Genomic DNA, 16255 nt, shown 5'->3' on the forward strand with positions numbered 1-16255 from the left:
GCATTATAGTCCTCCCTCCTTGTGAGGAGACATTCATTGACTAATGAAATTTATCAGTCAAAATAATTTGCTACCTGTTGGCATGATATGAAGCAGTACTGGAAAAAGGCAGCAAATAAGAATGACTTTTACTACACTTAAACACATGTGAAACAAAAAATTTGAAGTACTGTCCTTTACAAAACTGAGGGCTGTGGTATGTGGTACTACCATTTTAGAACCTTCAAAGGAAAGCCATTTTATTTCTTATGTAATAGTTATACTTTTAAAAGAAATAATTTGTAGGGAAAATGAACAGAGTAATTTTTTTCTACAACATACCTGATTGTCTCCTGATAAGAAGGGAAAGAAATCTAAACCTGTTAAGAATAAAAATAAAACATTATTATCTTTAAAGACAAACAAAATAAATGTCACAATACCCAGAAGTCATTTTAATAGTTACAAGTTCCAGCTACAGTGGCCATAGATGTACAGAAAGGTACGCGTGCCCAATTTATAGAAGTGCCGAAACTTATTGGCTCATTTGAGCTAAAGCTTTAAATATTTTGCAGCTTTCCATTCTTCCTTAAGTTCTATTCAGAAGAGGATTATCTGGATCTGCTTTATCCACAATGTTATTTGCAAATATAGGTATAACCTACCTTGCAAGTCATAAGGCATGGGAGTCATGTGGAATGGGTGCCTGTAGTCTTGTATGAGGGATGTATTAATGTAGCTTGTGTCTACAGCAGGAAGGCTTGGGGTTCTTGACACTGGAGATGCTTGATGAGGCAGATTTAAAATGCTACAAGAAAGAAAAGTTTCCATAGTTCAAGTCACTTAAATTTCCTGTTGATCATGGATAGCCTGAAATAAAAGTTCCCTTCGCTTTAAAATCTAACTCAGTAAACCCTACAGTACTACAGAGATTGTAAGGCGAAAGAAACAGATATAATGGTAATAAACCGCATTGTACTTTGTGCCTAAGGCAGGAATATAAAATGGTATCCCCTATCCTAATGGCACACCATTTTGGGGAAAATATACACTTAAGTCATGTTTTTTCTATGCCCCTTAGCTTTGCACACCTAAGGCAAAAGCCTCAATTGCCCCTGTTATAACTAATAATAAACATTTGCACAGAACACTAACCAGATATTAAAATGGCGAATCTACACTTAAGAGTAGGCAAGGGAAAATACAATTGTGTGATGTCTTCATGAGGTATTCAGTGAAAATCATTAAGATTAAAAATAAGTTTTGAAACAAAAGAAAACAAGCTTGGTGGCTAAAAAGTAGAGGTTTTCTTGTTATTTTTTTTAGCAGATTAGTTGTATCTGATTCATTGTGACCACATTTGAGTTGTCTTGACAACGATAATGGAGTCTGCCATTTCCTTCTACTCATTTTACAAATGAGGAAACTAAGGTAAAAAGGATTAAGTGACTTTCCCAGGGTCACAAAGCCAGTAAATGTCTGAGGCTGGATTTGAACCCAGGTCTTCCTAATTCCAGGCCTGGTAATCTTTCTACTGCACCAACTAGCTGTCCATACGTAGAAGTTACTCCTGGAATAAAGCATGTTTTTGTAAAAAGAAAAAACAAAAAATACCCCCCAAAACCCAAGACTATGTGAAAATAACAAAGTGAATGGTTAGCAGCCATGAGAGTAAAGAAATCAGCAAACACTGAGGGATAATCAAGGTCCTGGAAAGGAGAACTAAAGATCTAACAATGGAAAATAGGAGAAGACACTATGAGAAGATGAAAGTTGAAATGGTTGAATTATAAGAGGTTCCCCTTACCCTGTCACCCAATCTTCCACATTAAGAATTGAAAAGAGGGAAGAAATGTTAGAGATTTGAGATGAAAAAGACAAAACTAAACCAAAACAGGATTGGAGCCAGAGTTATTTGAACAGGGGAAGAAAAGTCCTGCCTCACTCATGTAGTCTTGTAGTAGAAACAGGGGCACACACCAATACGATTTTAGTAGTACAAGCTATTATATAAGACCTTAAACTCTAGCCAGCTATTCTTTGTTTCCAAGAAAAGAATCTTAGTTATAAGACTTTACCACATTTTTATGAATTGCAGATGAAGCATAAAACATTCTTTCCTCCTCTTCATAAAAATGTACTGTCTGATGGGAACTTTAATTAAACCTCTTCAGTCTATCACAAGTAACATTTTCCCATTAGCAGTAGATCCTCTGATAGTACTTAAGGGATTAAAAGGAAAAAAAAGTTGATATTCCAATCTGATACGGTGACAGAAAGGTATCAGAAATTTCTATGAGACATAGGAAACTAGAAAAGAGTCGGTTACAAGAGATGTTAACAGAAAAAGTATTTTATTATATTCAGTTCAATGTACTTCCCTTTAATTCTTGGCAGTTTTCTCTTTTTCACAATGCACGGAACAATCAACACAGTAGACTGAGTTCTCCTGTTAACTGCTAATCTACTATGAGGAGCCTGGGTGAGCTTCAGTACGGTAACATGGAGTTACATGAGTCACTACACATTTTCACTACTTCACAGCTTCAAATCTGGTATTAGATAGATCTGTTGTACAGATACTTATGTGGAGCCACCCAATCACTGAGCAACTGGCTCATGTGGTTAATTATTTTTTCAAAGAATACACATGGTGTTTTTAGGGGGAGAAATAAAGAAAATAAAGTACTAAAAAAAGTTTGGAAATCTAACTGCATAAATCATCTAAAGGGAAAAATATCCAGTTCAATGATACTAATGAATATTTTGTCAAATCATTACATATGATGTCCATGAACATTTTAAAAGTGGGATTTATTTCATACAACATAATTCATATCTATGCAGAAATGTGTATACACATTTTAAAAGCCATAGTTGCTAACACTGAAGAAATCAAATGATACCCCTGTACTTTACTTCCAAACACTGTGGTTTTAAAATATGCATTTGGTTGCACTATGATTTTATATTAAATAGAAATATCCTACCATAAAAGCTTTGCAGGTTATTTGTTTAAACTTTAGCCTTAGGCAAGCTGAAATTCAATGTTGTTTTCTTTTTCTACTTATACAAATCAATAAAACAAGTTTCTCACAAGTCATGTTACCCAGTAACAACCATAAAGCTGGACTACTAGCACAAGTTAATACCCATGAAGAAGGCAGAAACACTCACAAAAGATTCAGAGAAGCACAATAATATACATATTTATTCTGTTTAGCATAATCCTACTGTTTTAAATGTCTCTAACTTCTATTTTTTAAGGGACTGATGAGTTGCTTTGGGATGAAATTGTTATTCTGTATATTAAACGTTGCTGTAACAATCACTGAGGTGTTGTGAAATAATTTGTATCCTTTATGACTTGGGAAATAGCACACATCTACCCAGAACACAATAATGCTTTTTTGTTGGTACCAATTCATCTTGCTCATAAAGGAATCTTCATATGTGAGCATTATAAATATGGTCAAGTATGAAAATAATTGCTGATCTTTAATATTAAAACACAGAAATGATTTCAATTTAATGACACCTTGTGTCATGAAATACATGTATTTCCTCATTTCTCTAGCAATTCCCTCTAAGTCTTCTGTCTGTTAGCCAGCAAGAAGTACTGAAAACCTTCCTGTGCCACGTCATGCTGAAGGCTGCCCACCTGTGACAACAACATGTTGTCTGCCTCACCACTCCCTCTAAGCCAGACCTCATGGCACACTTTGCTTACACCATTCGCATAGTAAAATGCACTAAAACATATCATGTGTATTTTGTACTGTAGCTTTTAATGAATCAAAAGCAAGCCTCACCACAGAAGCAGATGTGATGGGTTCAATGGGATAGACAGCCTCAGTGGTATTATGATATTTTTGAAGTAGTAAAAGAATGAGAGGAATGTACAATGGGGTGTTTATATGAGCAAATAATACCTAGAATTTTTCAAGATTTGCAAAGTGCTCTACATTTTGTTAACTCATTTGAACACCCCTGATAACAAAGGCACAGGAAGAGAGGATGCAATCTGCATTGATGGAAAAGGTGTCTATCCACACTGCTTCAATTATGGATATAATATAAGTACCAAAAAAGCTTAGTTGGGTATATGAGCTATTCCCCTACTAGAATGTAAGCTTCACAAGGACAGAACCATTGTCACCCAAAATTGATAATAATTAAGAACTAGCAAAAAGGTTTGAACTTAGGAGGTGATAATAAATATACTCTGGTTATTGAGAAGTGAAACTGGAGGGAAGTGTGAGGTAAGGGAAGTGAGTTTGGGCAAGGTCTGGTTTAGGTCCAAGAACAAGTCTGGCAATGAACCTGGTTGTTCAAGGGAAGCTACAGGGACTAGATTTTTTATTCACTCACCTTGTTTTATATGGAATGTACCATACCTGTATCTGGGACAGACCAATGAGGGGATCTATGCCCAGGGGTGGCCTTCCAGTGTGAAGGTATACAGTCCTCGAGGGGTCATGGGAGCAAGTAGAAAACAAGATCCGTGAGGCTGGTGAAGCAGGTTGGAGAAGGACTGGGGAATGCCTTGAATGCTAAGCTAAGGAGTTTATTCATATTTGTAGGCTATGAGAAGTCACAGGAATTTTATGAATAAGGGGGCAATCTAGTCAAGGTTGTGAAGTTGTTTTTTAGAAGGAAATGGGGGATTCTAGGTGGGTTGAGATAAGGAGAAAATGTATTCCAGGAATTGGTAACAGCTTGTGAGAAGGCAAAGAGATAATGAACTGTCATGTGTGAGAAACAGCAAAAAAGCTAGTCTGATCGGGGCTGTATAATGTTTGAGGGTAAGCAATGTATAATAAGCCTGGAAAGGTAAATAGGAGACAGATTAAAAAGAACTTCAAATGGCAAATTGAGGAGTTTGTATTTAATCTTTTGGGCAGTGAGATGTAAATGCACAAGTATTAGTGATAAAGCTGCACGTGGCATCAATGATGAAAGTCTTATTCCTGCTTCTAACACTTACTGTGACTGCCATTTACCTTATCTGAGCCTCAGTTTTCTATTGACAAAGAAGATAATGCCTCTAGCATACTACCTAACAACATAGGGTAGCAGTGAAATTCAAATGAGATAAATTATGTAAAACACCATGCAAACCTTAAAAGGCTACATAATGGCTAGTTATAGCTAAAATTAATAAGATTTAGCAAACGATTGTATATGGTAGGGAGAAGGAGAAATGGGAGTTAAAGATGACCTCAAGGTTATAAGGAGAAATCAAATTAACTTTCTGGATCTCCTTTTTTGATCTCACAGGAGCCCAAGATCTAGTTGTCTTAAACTAAATTTCATCATAAATACTGTGCTTTAGGATTTCCATAAACAAACTATAAAGAAGAAATTTCATTTATGGGTATCAAACTCTTAATGAAAATTTAAAATAATTTTAAAAAGAGCAATAAGAATTACTGTTACAAAAACTTTTATGTAAAAATGGAAAAATCTGTATAGCTGTATATCGCCTTTAACTGAAAGAGGGAAACTAAGGATGGGGAGGTTTAGGATGAAGAGAATATTCTATTTTGGGCATGTTGAATTTTCTGCCAGTGAGATAGTCACATGGCAATGTCCAGCAGATAGCAAATGATTTTTGGGACTGCAACTCAAGGAATGGAGAAGGTAGATTTTTGGAGAAAAGATGGTAAGTTCAGTTTTGGATATGCTGAGTTTAAGATGGCTATGCAACACTTTAATAAATATTTAATAGGCAACTGGTAATCAAGGACAAGAGCTAAGGAAACAGTCAATGGGTATATATTCAGAATTTGCAGTTATGGGCACAGAACTAATGGAAAGTTATAAGCTTATAAGATTACCAATAGAAAAGATGTAGAGAAAAAAAGAGAAAAGGACCTAGGAAAAAGCAGTAGAGATCACCCCTGACTAGGGACCAGACATAAATGATGAGAATAAGAGAAGACTGTCATAAAATCCAAGGAGGTCGAAGGATCCAGGGATGGTCAACAATGTCAAAAGTATCAGGAAGGATGAGCTCTGAGAAAAGTTAATTAAGAGACTGTCTTTGACTGCTTATAATATTTTTTTTTTCTCCTTGATTTGGGAACTCTGGAATTTGTATACAACATTCCTAGGAGTTTTCTTTTTGGGATCTTTGCCAAGAAGCAATCAGTAGATACTTTCAATTTCTATTTTACTCTTCAGTTCTAGGATATCAGAGCAGTTTTCCTTGATAATTTCTTGAAAGATGATGTCTAGGCTCTTTTTTTGATCATGATTTTCAGGTAGTCCAAATTTTAAAATTATCTCTCCTGGATCTGTTTTCTAGGTCAATGGTTTTTCCAGTGAAATATTTCACATTGTCTTCTATTTTTTCATTCTTTTGGATCTGTTTTATAATATCTTGATTTCTCATAAGTTTATTAGCTGACATCTGCTCCATTCTAATTTTGAAGGAATTCTTTTCTTCAGTGGACTTTTGGACCTCCTTTTCCATTTGGCCAATTCTGCTTTTTAAAAGCATCCTTCTCCTCACTGGCTTTTTGGACCTCTTTTGCCATTTTGGGGGGCATATTTTGCCATATTTTTTAAGGTGTTATATTCTTCAGTATTTTTGGGGGTCTCCTTTAGCAAGCTGTTGACTTGTTTTTCATGATTTTCTTGCATCACTCTTATTTCTCTTCCCAATTTTTCCTTTACTTCTCTCAACTAATTTTCAAAATCCTTTTTGAGCTCCTCCATGGACTATGACCAATTCATATTTTTCTTGGAGGCTTTTGATGCAGCTCTGACTTTGTTATCTTCTTCTGGCTGTATGTTTTGTTCTTCTTTGTCACCAAAGTAAGATTCCATAGTCTGATTTTTTTTCCCTGTTTGCCATTTTCCCAGTCAATTACTTGACCTTTGAGCTCTTTGCTAAGGTAGGATTCTGCTTCCAGAGTACAGAATGCTCTGTCCTAAATTTCTGAGGTTTTGCATAGCTGTTGTCAGAGCTACTTCTAAGCACCGTAAATCTTCAGTTCTTCTAAGGTGTTAGGATCAAAGAAAAGGTGTTTATTTCTCTCCTGGCCTGTGGTCTAGTCTGCAGTGACCACAAGCACTCTTTTCTGCCTCAGAACTATGAGGAGGACTCCCTCTCCACAGCTGCCGCAAGTTCTGCCATGCCAGTGCTCCTCCTCACCTCAGGACTGCCACTCAGATCCAAGTAAGGTAAAGCAAAAGAATCCTGCCTCAGTGCCAGCAAAGAGATCCCTGAAATTGCTCTATGATGAGCTGCTTGATCCTCCCACCATCTGTGGGCGTAGAGCTCCAAACACAGCCGCTGCTGCCGCCATGCTGTTGGCACCTCTGCCACCCCAGGGCTGGAGCTGGACTGCGCCCTTTTCTCACCCAGGTCTAAAGTGTTTCCCCACTGATCTTCCCTTTTGTCTTTGGCGTTTATAGGCTGAGAAGTCTGGTAACTGCCAGAGCTGCCAGTGACTAGGTGCACTGAGGCCTTCTCCAGCTAGGTCTGTGCTGGCACAGCCCATGCTGGATAGTGCTCTACTCCCAGCCCAGTGCAACAGACCCTTCCTGTAGGCCTGCCAGGCTGTCTTCAGCTGGAGATGTATTTTACTCAGTCATTTTGTGGATTCTATAGCTCTAAGATTTGTTTAGAGTGATTTTTTTCAGGTATCTGGAGGTGTTTGGGGAAAGAGCTCAAGCAAGTTCCTGCTTTTCCTCTGCCATCTTGGCTCCGACTCCTGCTTAACTGAGACTGTCTTTGAATAACAAAATTTTACTAGTGGTGAGGCCAGAAGCCAGATTTTAAAAAGTTGAGAAGAAAATGAGAGGTAAGGAAATAGAGGTTATGAGTATTGATGACTTTTTTCTAGAAGCTTGGACACAGGCCCCAAAGGTGGTTGATAAATAATGTTTTAAAAAATATACAGAACTAATGTACATAAAATGTGAAATTTAATTCCATTAGTCATTTACCAGATCAATTTTAATTCTAACTCTTGGGTCCTTCAATTCTTTATCACACTAACACTTACCCTTTGTTATTTAATGGCGATGCAGGAGATACTGAAGGACAGGTTCGCTTGGCAGATGGTTCTTCTTCTTCTTCATCTGATGAACTGTCTATAGTGAGATCAATTACTTCTACTTTCTTATTTTTGTTTGAAGATTGGTGGTGAGAAGATACTTGGTGATCCAAGGGGGAACCCAAGCATCCTGAGGGGGAAACAGAACAGTTTAATTTAAAAACAAAATACATTTTAAACATTTTCTTTTCTTTCTTTCTTTGAGAAATCTAATGAATCATCAGGTACGCTTTGGATTTATTATACTGGTAGTATTACAAATATGAAAAATGAAAAGTTTTGGATGCTGTTTTACAATGAGTTGCTAAAACTTTTATGATTCAATTTTTTTAAAGTGTGCTTTTTATTGCCCCTTTGTGATGAAACCAAGTACTCTGTCTTATACCAAATTACCTGTATAGCATTCAACATGTTTCAGGTGATTAAAAAATGCGAGTAAAGATTTTTGTATCTAAGTTATGGTGGCTTCCTGGTGAAAACATAACAAAAGCCATGCTGAAAAGCAAGTGAAATGAGAATTCATTCCACATCAAATGTGTTAAAAGCATACTATTTCAAAATTTTGCTAAGTTATTGGATTATATTACTTTGAAATTTTATATCAGAAAATTTGGAAAAAGGTAAGCAGGAAGTTAACGTAAAGAGTTTTTCAACTTCTGAATACTAAATAATTTCTACAAAATACTTGAGATAATCAGAAACTTCAGTTTTTTAATGAGTTTTTTTTACACTAAAATGCTTACACCAGCATAAAATTTTTAAATACTCACCATCAACTCCGTTATAAGAAGCAGAAACTTCCTGGACCTCCTTTTTTGATCTCATAGGAGCCCAAGATCCATCCTCCTTAAACTGTATTTCATCACAATCAGTACAGTACTTTAGGATTTCCATAAATAAACTATAAAGAGAAAAATTTCATTCACAGCTATCAAGCTTTTAATGAAAATTTAGCATAATTAAAAAGCAGAGTAATAAGAATTACTACTGTTTTGAAAACTTTAAGCAAAAATGGAAAATCTGTATATTGTAGTAGTATCTAAAAATATTCATGAGTTACAGGGAAGTAGACCAGAACTCTATTTTTTTTTTTTTTGGTTCTCAAAATGTAAGTGCCATTCCCTAACTGATAAATGGTCAAAGCAAAGGAACTGGCAGTTTTCAGAAGAAGAAATCGAAACTATCAATAGGCACAGGAAAAATGCTCCAGATCATTACTAATTAAAGAAATGCACATTTTAAAAACTCTGAGATACCACCTTACATCTATCATATCAGGTTGGCTAACACAACAAAAAAGGAAAATGACAAATGCTGGAGGGGATATGAAAAAATTGGGACACTAATGAATGCACTGTTGGCAGAGTTGTACACTAGTCCAACCATTCTAGAGAACAATCTGGAACTGTGTCCAAAGGGCTATCAAACTGCATACTCTCTGACCCAGTAATACCACTACTAGTTCTGTATCCCAAAGAGAGCAAAGAAAAGGGAAAAGGATCTATTTTTACAAAAATATTTATAGCAGCTCTTTTTGTGGTGGCAAAGAACTGAAAATCAAGGGCATGCCCATCAATTGGGGAATGGCTGAATGAAATGTGGTCTACAATTTGTTATGGAATACTGAAGTGCAAAAGAAATGATAAGCAGGGTGGTTTCAGAAAAACCTGGGAAGGCTTATATGAACTAATGCAAAGCGAAATGAGCAGAACCAGTAGGCCACTGTACACAGTTAAAGCAATACTGTAATGATGATCAAATGTGAAAGACTTAGTTTGATAAAGACAAGGCTCAAAGACAATCCCAAAGGACTCATGATAAAAAATGCTTTCCATCCCCAGAGAGAGAACTGATGAACTTTGAGTGCTGATGGAAGCATAATTTTTTCACTTTTTATATTTTTCTTGTATGTGTGTGTTTTTTTTTTTATTTTAAGCATTTGGGGTTAAGTAACTTGCTCAAGGTTACACGGCCAGTTATTTCTGGGTGTGGTGCTGAGCGCCTGAGCCCAGGATTCGATCTCCAGGAAGTCCCAACACTGGAGCTGGTGCTCTTACTTGCTGAGCCACCTGGCCACCCCTAAGCAATTGGGGTTAAGTAACTTGCTCAAGGTTACACGGCCAGGTGTTTCTGGGTGGGTGCTAAGTGTCTGAGCCCGGGATTCGATCTCCAGGTCTTCTCAACACTGGAGCCGGTGCTCTTACTTGCTGTGCTACCTGGCCACCCCGTATGTGTGTTTTCTTTTGCAGTGTAGCTAATATGGAATTATGTCTTACATGACTTTACATATATAATCAGTATCACATTGCTTGTCTTCTAAATGGGTTGTGGAGGGGCAGGAGGTAAGAGAATTAAGAACTCAAAATTTTTTTTAAACGAATGTTACAACATTTTTACATATAATTGGGAAATATTTAATGACAAAAATATTTTAAAACTTGAAAAAAAATTGAATGTATAAGAATGCTAATCAATGCAATGACCAATTTTGACTCTAGATTGGTAATGAAATATATACCACCCCTCCCCTCAGTAGAGAGGAGACAACAGTCAATGTCAGATATGTTCAATATGTCATTCTGTTTCACTTCATTGTACTTCTTTATTACAGTATTTATGAACATCATCATCTCTGTCATCAACATTTCTTATATGCTTTTACTATATGTCAGTGGGGGAAATAGCTGGGAGTGGGGGGAAGGCAAGTGCAGCACAAATTCAGAAGAAACATCCAAAGTACCAGGTAGAACAGGAAAAAGAATACAGAAGAGGAAGAAAGGGAACTTTAGGTATTACAGATCAAGTATGCACCTAGCAAAAAGTTCATTACACAGAAGGAATTAAAAATTTAACTTATGCTGGGGATATTACGGGAAAAAAAATGAGGAAATATATCCAAGGAAGAGAATAATAAAAAGTGTGGGAGAAAAGGGAAGTTTCTTCTGTGAGTAGGCAACCTATAGAAATGGGGTAACTGAAAGCTCAACTTTTGTCTTTTGAAGAGTTGTATGACCCTTTCTTTCCTATGATTTCATATGTTTAGGGTTAGGTAGCATGATATATTGCTTAAAGAAATAAAATATACCCTTAATTAAAACTATTAATGAATAAAAATTGCAGTTTATTTTTAAATACTAAGAGTAAAGATAGCAAAATCTGCACTTCCAAAAGCAAGATGACAAGCTGAAAAAGTGAAAGTTCTAAAAATGTTTTAGATGACCATCTTCAAGTTGTAAATATAAGCTTTTTTTTTTCCAAAGTGGCTTACCCATCAATAATGAGGTGTTCATACGGAGCCTTCTTATCACATACAGGACAAACCCAAGTTGGCTTTTTCTCATTCATTTGAATATACAGAGTTGCATCGAAACACTGCAGGTGTGAACAGGTCAGTGCCCGACATGGAATAGTTAGGCGCATTTTACCAAGCTTTAAGGGAAAACAAAACAAAAATCCAAGAGTGTTTTTTTCATGGTTTAAACTTCAAATGAAGTTTCCTGAAATTCCACATACAGGTTCTAATTTTCATTTAAACAGGTTTGACTAAAAGAAAACGTTTCACTACGAAGAATGACACAAATACTTAGTCTGTAAAACTTATTTAGTTTTAAATATCCCAAAGCATTTCATCACATATAGACATACTAACTTTGGAAAGGCTGAATGAACATTTTAAAAAATGTGATTACCATAGCAATACATTGTAATATAATATCATTTGTTAATGGAAGTTTCTGAGAATAGATAAGAAACACATCTTTCTAAACTTTTGAATGAATGGTTCCAAGGACAAGATAGTACATGTCAAGATGTCTACAGTCTCTGCCAGAAAACATCAGGTACAAAATAGAGAGCTCCCTGGTAGGAGAAACTTTTGGACTTGTGGAAACTATAGGGTACATCTTCTTTCCCTGTTATTGGGGCTGAAAAAAAGTGAGTCTAACAAGAACTGCTGCTGCTTCTTTTCTATCACCTATCCCAGACCAATTGTTATTTTGTCTTTCCTGGGGAGAAAGTTGACCCGTTAAACAGATGCTTTACCTCTAAATTTCACCACATTCTGAGAATGTGGACAGAGTATACTGTTCTCCATCTTCCATATGGCATGCCAGTTCTACTGCATTTGATTGATTGCATCATCTAGTGCCTCAAATTTCTCCTGCTTCCAAAGAAAATGCTCTATAAGCCATTCAAGAGCCATTTATCAAGTCCCTATTACGTATACTTGTATACTTGTGTACTATTATGTATACTATTATGTATACTTGGAGACACATAAAGGTAAGTAGGATGTAAGTCCCTGCCTTCATGGAACTTACAACTTAATAAGATACATACAGATATGCAGTGCTAAATAATATGTGCTATAATAATTTATAATTTTTCCAATTTGAAATTCATCTTAAGGATTACTTACAAGGGAGAACAGATATAAAAGATATTACTGAGGACATGAGTGATCAAAAAAGGAGGTGAAATGGTCATTCAGTTAAAATGGACATTTAGAAAAGATGGACTGCTCCAGTGGTATACTGGAACTTGGCATAATATTACAAGAATAAGCTAAAGGCTTCTACCATGTTAGAACATGTAAGGAGGATTTATGAGAACACATGGATAACAGCATAGCATAAGAGTATAGGATATGCAACCTCCTTTTGTAGAAAGTGCACCCAGACAGATAAAATCACAGATCTACTAAAATATTAAAATTTACAAAAATACAGCACAGAATAGGATAACATCCCATGTAAAGTGAGAAGAAGTAAAGATAATTTCTGACTTGAAGGTAGGAAAAGAGCATGTGCACAGTCTGGTTGAATTTCGAAGGATATGTAGGGTTTTAAAAGACTGGGATGGGGAGAATATTTAAGGCACAAGGAACATCATGAACAAAGGCGCAAAGGCAGAAAAGCACATGTGAAGAGCAGCGGTATGATAGAAAGGATACAGAATTGGGGAGTGGAAAGGCTGTAGAAAGTTTTGACTACCAGGTTAAGGAATAGGCAAAGGGAGCCACTCAAGGAATGTGAAAGGGGAAGAGACTGGAAGTGGGGAGACTAACTGGTAATCCAGGTGGGGTGATGATGGGAGCCTTTACAAAAGAAAGGATGATTTTGAGAAATTTTGTGAAGCCAAAAATCAATAGGAGTAGCAATTGAATATGTATGAAAGATGAAGCAGCAGGAAAGAAAAAGCTTTTGAGAGGGAGGAAGTCAGAAGGAAGGAGTGTGCTTTGGGAAGAGAAGATGAGGCATTATTTTCAGCAGTTGACTTTGAACTTTGGTATCATATTTCAGCTATGCTCTAACTCCAAAGGAAGTTTTAGCTGTCAATATTGGAAAAAAGGTAAGAATTCGTTTAGGAAAAAGAATCGGCATAATTTCAGGACTATAAAAGTCTCATCAGTTTCAAAGATGTACAGAATTCTCTATTTTACTAAGGATATGAACTAAAATATAGAGCCCAAAATGATTTTTCCAATACCAACTCTAGCTATTTACAGGCAAATCAACTAAACGATTCTGGCTTTGAGTTTCTCCCCCTGCAAAATGGCAGTAACACATTCTGCTTCTCCCCATATTACCTGAAGGATATTATGACATCAAATTAGACAGTGTCCTTGAAAGTCTGTAAGTCTCTTACAAGAAGAAAGGATCTAAATAAGTTGTCACTTATCAAATTACATAAGCAAATACTTGGAGGGAAGATTGTCCTATTCATTTTATTAGATAAGTGAATTAAGATAAAGAACCATATTTGTTTCAAATCTTTCAGCAAGCTACTAGCAGAATTAACACAGTTCCCATCCCATTTCTAAGACCAAAGCTCTATTTACTTGACAAGTGAAAGCAACAAGCAATATTTAATTCTATTATGCCAATAAAAGCACAGCACAGTCAGAACAAATTGTGGTATATGATTATGATGGAATACTATTGTGTTATAAGAAATGATGAGTAGGATGCTCTCAGAAAAATCTGGAAGGACTTACATGAGCTGACAGATAATGAAATGTATTGTATACAGAGTAACAGCAATATTGTCAGATGATCAGTTTGTGAATGACTTAGCTATTCTCAGAAATACAAAGATACAAGGTAACTTTGAAGGATTTATGATGAAAAATGCTACCCATCCCCAGCGAAAGAACTGATGGTGTATGAATACAGATTGAAGCATACTTCTTTTACTTTCTTTACTTTTCTTTGAGTTTTTGTGGTCTGTGTTTTCTTTCACGACTACACATGTATAACCTATATTGATTGCTTGCCTTCTCAATGGGGGGGGAAGGAGGAAGGGAGAGAATTTGGAACTCAAAGTTTTAAAAACAATGTTAAAATTGTTTTTACATTTAACTGGGGAAAAATGAAACACCAAATAAATAAAAACCATAGCCATCATCATATATAAATATGGCAGTAACAGATAAAGTTCATAGATGTTAAATACAGCATATTTTAGGCTCAGGATTTAGAGGATATTAACATGTACATACACACATATACAAACTTGAATTCATATTGGTTGAGGTGACAGGGAGCAAGGGGTGATAAAGTGTCAATTCTGGAGACACAGGAACCATTGATATCATACATATTTTTTTTAAAGCAATTGGGATTAAGTAACTTGCTTAAGGTTACATGGCCAGGTGTTTCTGGGTGGGTGCTAAGTGTCTGAGCCCGGATTCGATCCCCAGGTCATCCCGACACTGGAGCCGGTGCTCTTACTCGCTGTGCTACCTGACCACCCCTGATATCATACATATTAACTATCCCCAAACCCTATCTGCCTAGGACTCTTTAGTGACTGTAAAGAATAAAAGGGAGCTCAAAAAAGAATCTCAAGTCTATCTTGACAGTGACTATAGCAACTTCTCTTGTATACTAGCACAGCCTTCCACTAACTAAGGGAGTTGGCTCATATTTTTAGGTCAAATTCACAAGTGGATTAAATAACTATGGAGTGAGGATTTTTTTTTTGTTACTAACTTTACTATTTGTTTAACTACTCATCAATTGCTGGACCTCAGTGTGTCCAATAGCTTTTCCTTACTTCTAATTTGCTACAAGAACAGAACACTGATATCCAGATTTGTCAAAACACTGTGTAAAGAGTCTTACCTTCTCTCTACACTAGAGAGGCAATATAGAATTTTGCAGAACATGGATGCAGATATGAAGAGATACAAACAGGAAGGATAAAGCATAAAATAAAGAGACACATGGAAAAAAGATACCTATCAGATCTAGCGACAGAAGAAAAGATCATGACCAAACAATTGATAGAGAGATTCACAGAATATAAGATGGATAATTTTGATTACATAAAATTAAAAGATTTTTGTACAAGTTTAATAAAGTCAAAATTAAAAGGAAAACAATTAACTGGGAAAAATCTTTGCAGCAAGTTTTTCTGATAAAATCTCATTTCCAAGGTAGTTAAGGAACTGATTCAAATTTATAAGATTATGAGCTATTCCCTAAATGATATAAATGGTCTAAGGATATATTGAATAGAAGCTCTCAAAGAAAGGAACCCAGGCTATCTATAATCATATTTTTAAAATGCTCCACATCACTAGGCTTTAGGAAAAAAGCAAATTACATTAATCCTGAAATTCCACTTCATATCTGTCAGATTGGAAAAGATAACAAAAAGGAAAATGATAAACACTGGAAGGGCTGTGGGAAATCAGGTCCCCTGATTCATTCTAAGCAGACCTGTGAATAAGTAAAACCATTCTGGAAAGCAATTAGGAATTATACATAAAATTTACTAAACATTACATACTTTCTGACCCAACCAAACCATTATAACAAGGCCCTCTCCAATTGAACAGAAAAAGGTTCTATAGTAACAAAAATATTTATAGCAACTCTTTTTGTGGAGTCAAAAATACTGAAAACTAAAGGGCTATCCAGCTCATCAACTGAGGAATGGTTGAATAAATAAATAAATGAATGTGGTAGAGTACTACTGTGCTATTTAAAAATAAGGAAAAGGATGATTTCAAAGAGATATGAAAAGATTTACATGAATTGATGCAAAAGCAGGTAAGCAGAACCATAAGAACAATTTATAACAAAAGCAATTATTATAAAAACTAACAGTTTTGAAGATTTATAAGTTGCTGAAGAATGAAATGAACAGAACCAATTTAGACAATAACAACACTATAAAGACAAATGATTTTGAAAGTTCTA

At 35.8% G+C, this 16255-nt stretch overlaps 1 protein-coding gene across 4 annotated transcripts in view; it reads right to left on the reverse strand.

Annotated features, from left to right (window-relative positions):
• Positions 1 to 16255, reverse strand: part of PIAS1 (protein inhibitor of activated STAT 1) — a 145725-nt gene that overhangs the window by 3742 nt on the left and 125728 nt on the right. For all 4 annotated transcript variants that reach the window (XM_069098222.1, XM_069098225.1, XM_069098223.1 and 1 more), the window contains 5 exons: positions 11317 to 11477; positions 8819 to 8949; positions 7998 to 8178; positions 645 to 787; positions 322 to 359 (listed from right to left, as the gene is read on the reverse strand). In XM_069098222.1, coding sequence (XP_068954323.1) covers positions 322 to 359; positions 645 to 787; positions 7998 to 8178; positions 8819 to 8949; positions 11317 to 11477 — 654 coding nt within the window. The remainder of the gene's footprint in view (positions 1 to 321; positions 360 to 644; positions 788 to 7997; positions 8179 to 8818; positions 8950 to 11316; positions 11478 to 16255) is intronic.

Source organism: Petaurus breviceps, unplaced genomic scaffold (genome assembly GCF_028583685.1).
Source record: "Petaurus breviceps papuanus isolate PSGF00001 unplaced genomic scaffold, PetGlider_PUasm1.0 37, whole genome shotgun sequence".
Lineage (NCBI taxonomy): Eukaryota > Metazoa > Chordata > Mammalia > Diprotodontia > Petauridae > Petaurus > Petaurus breviceps.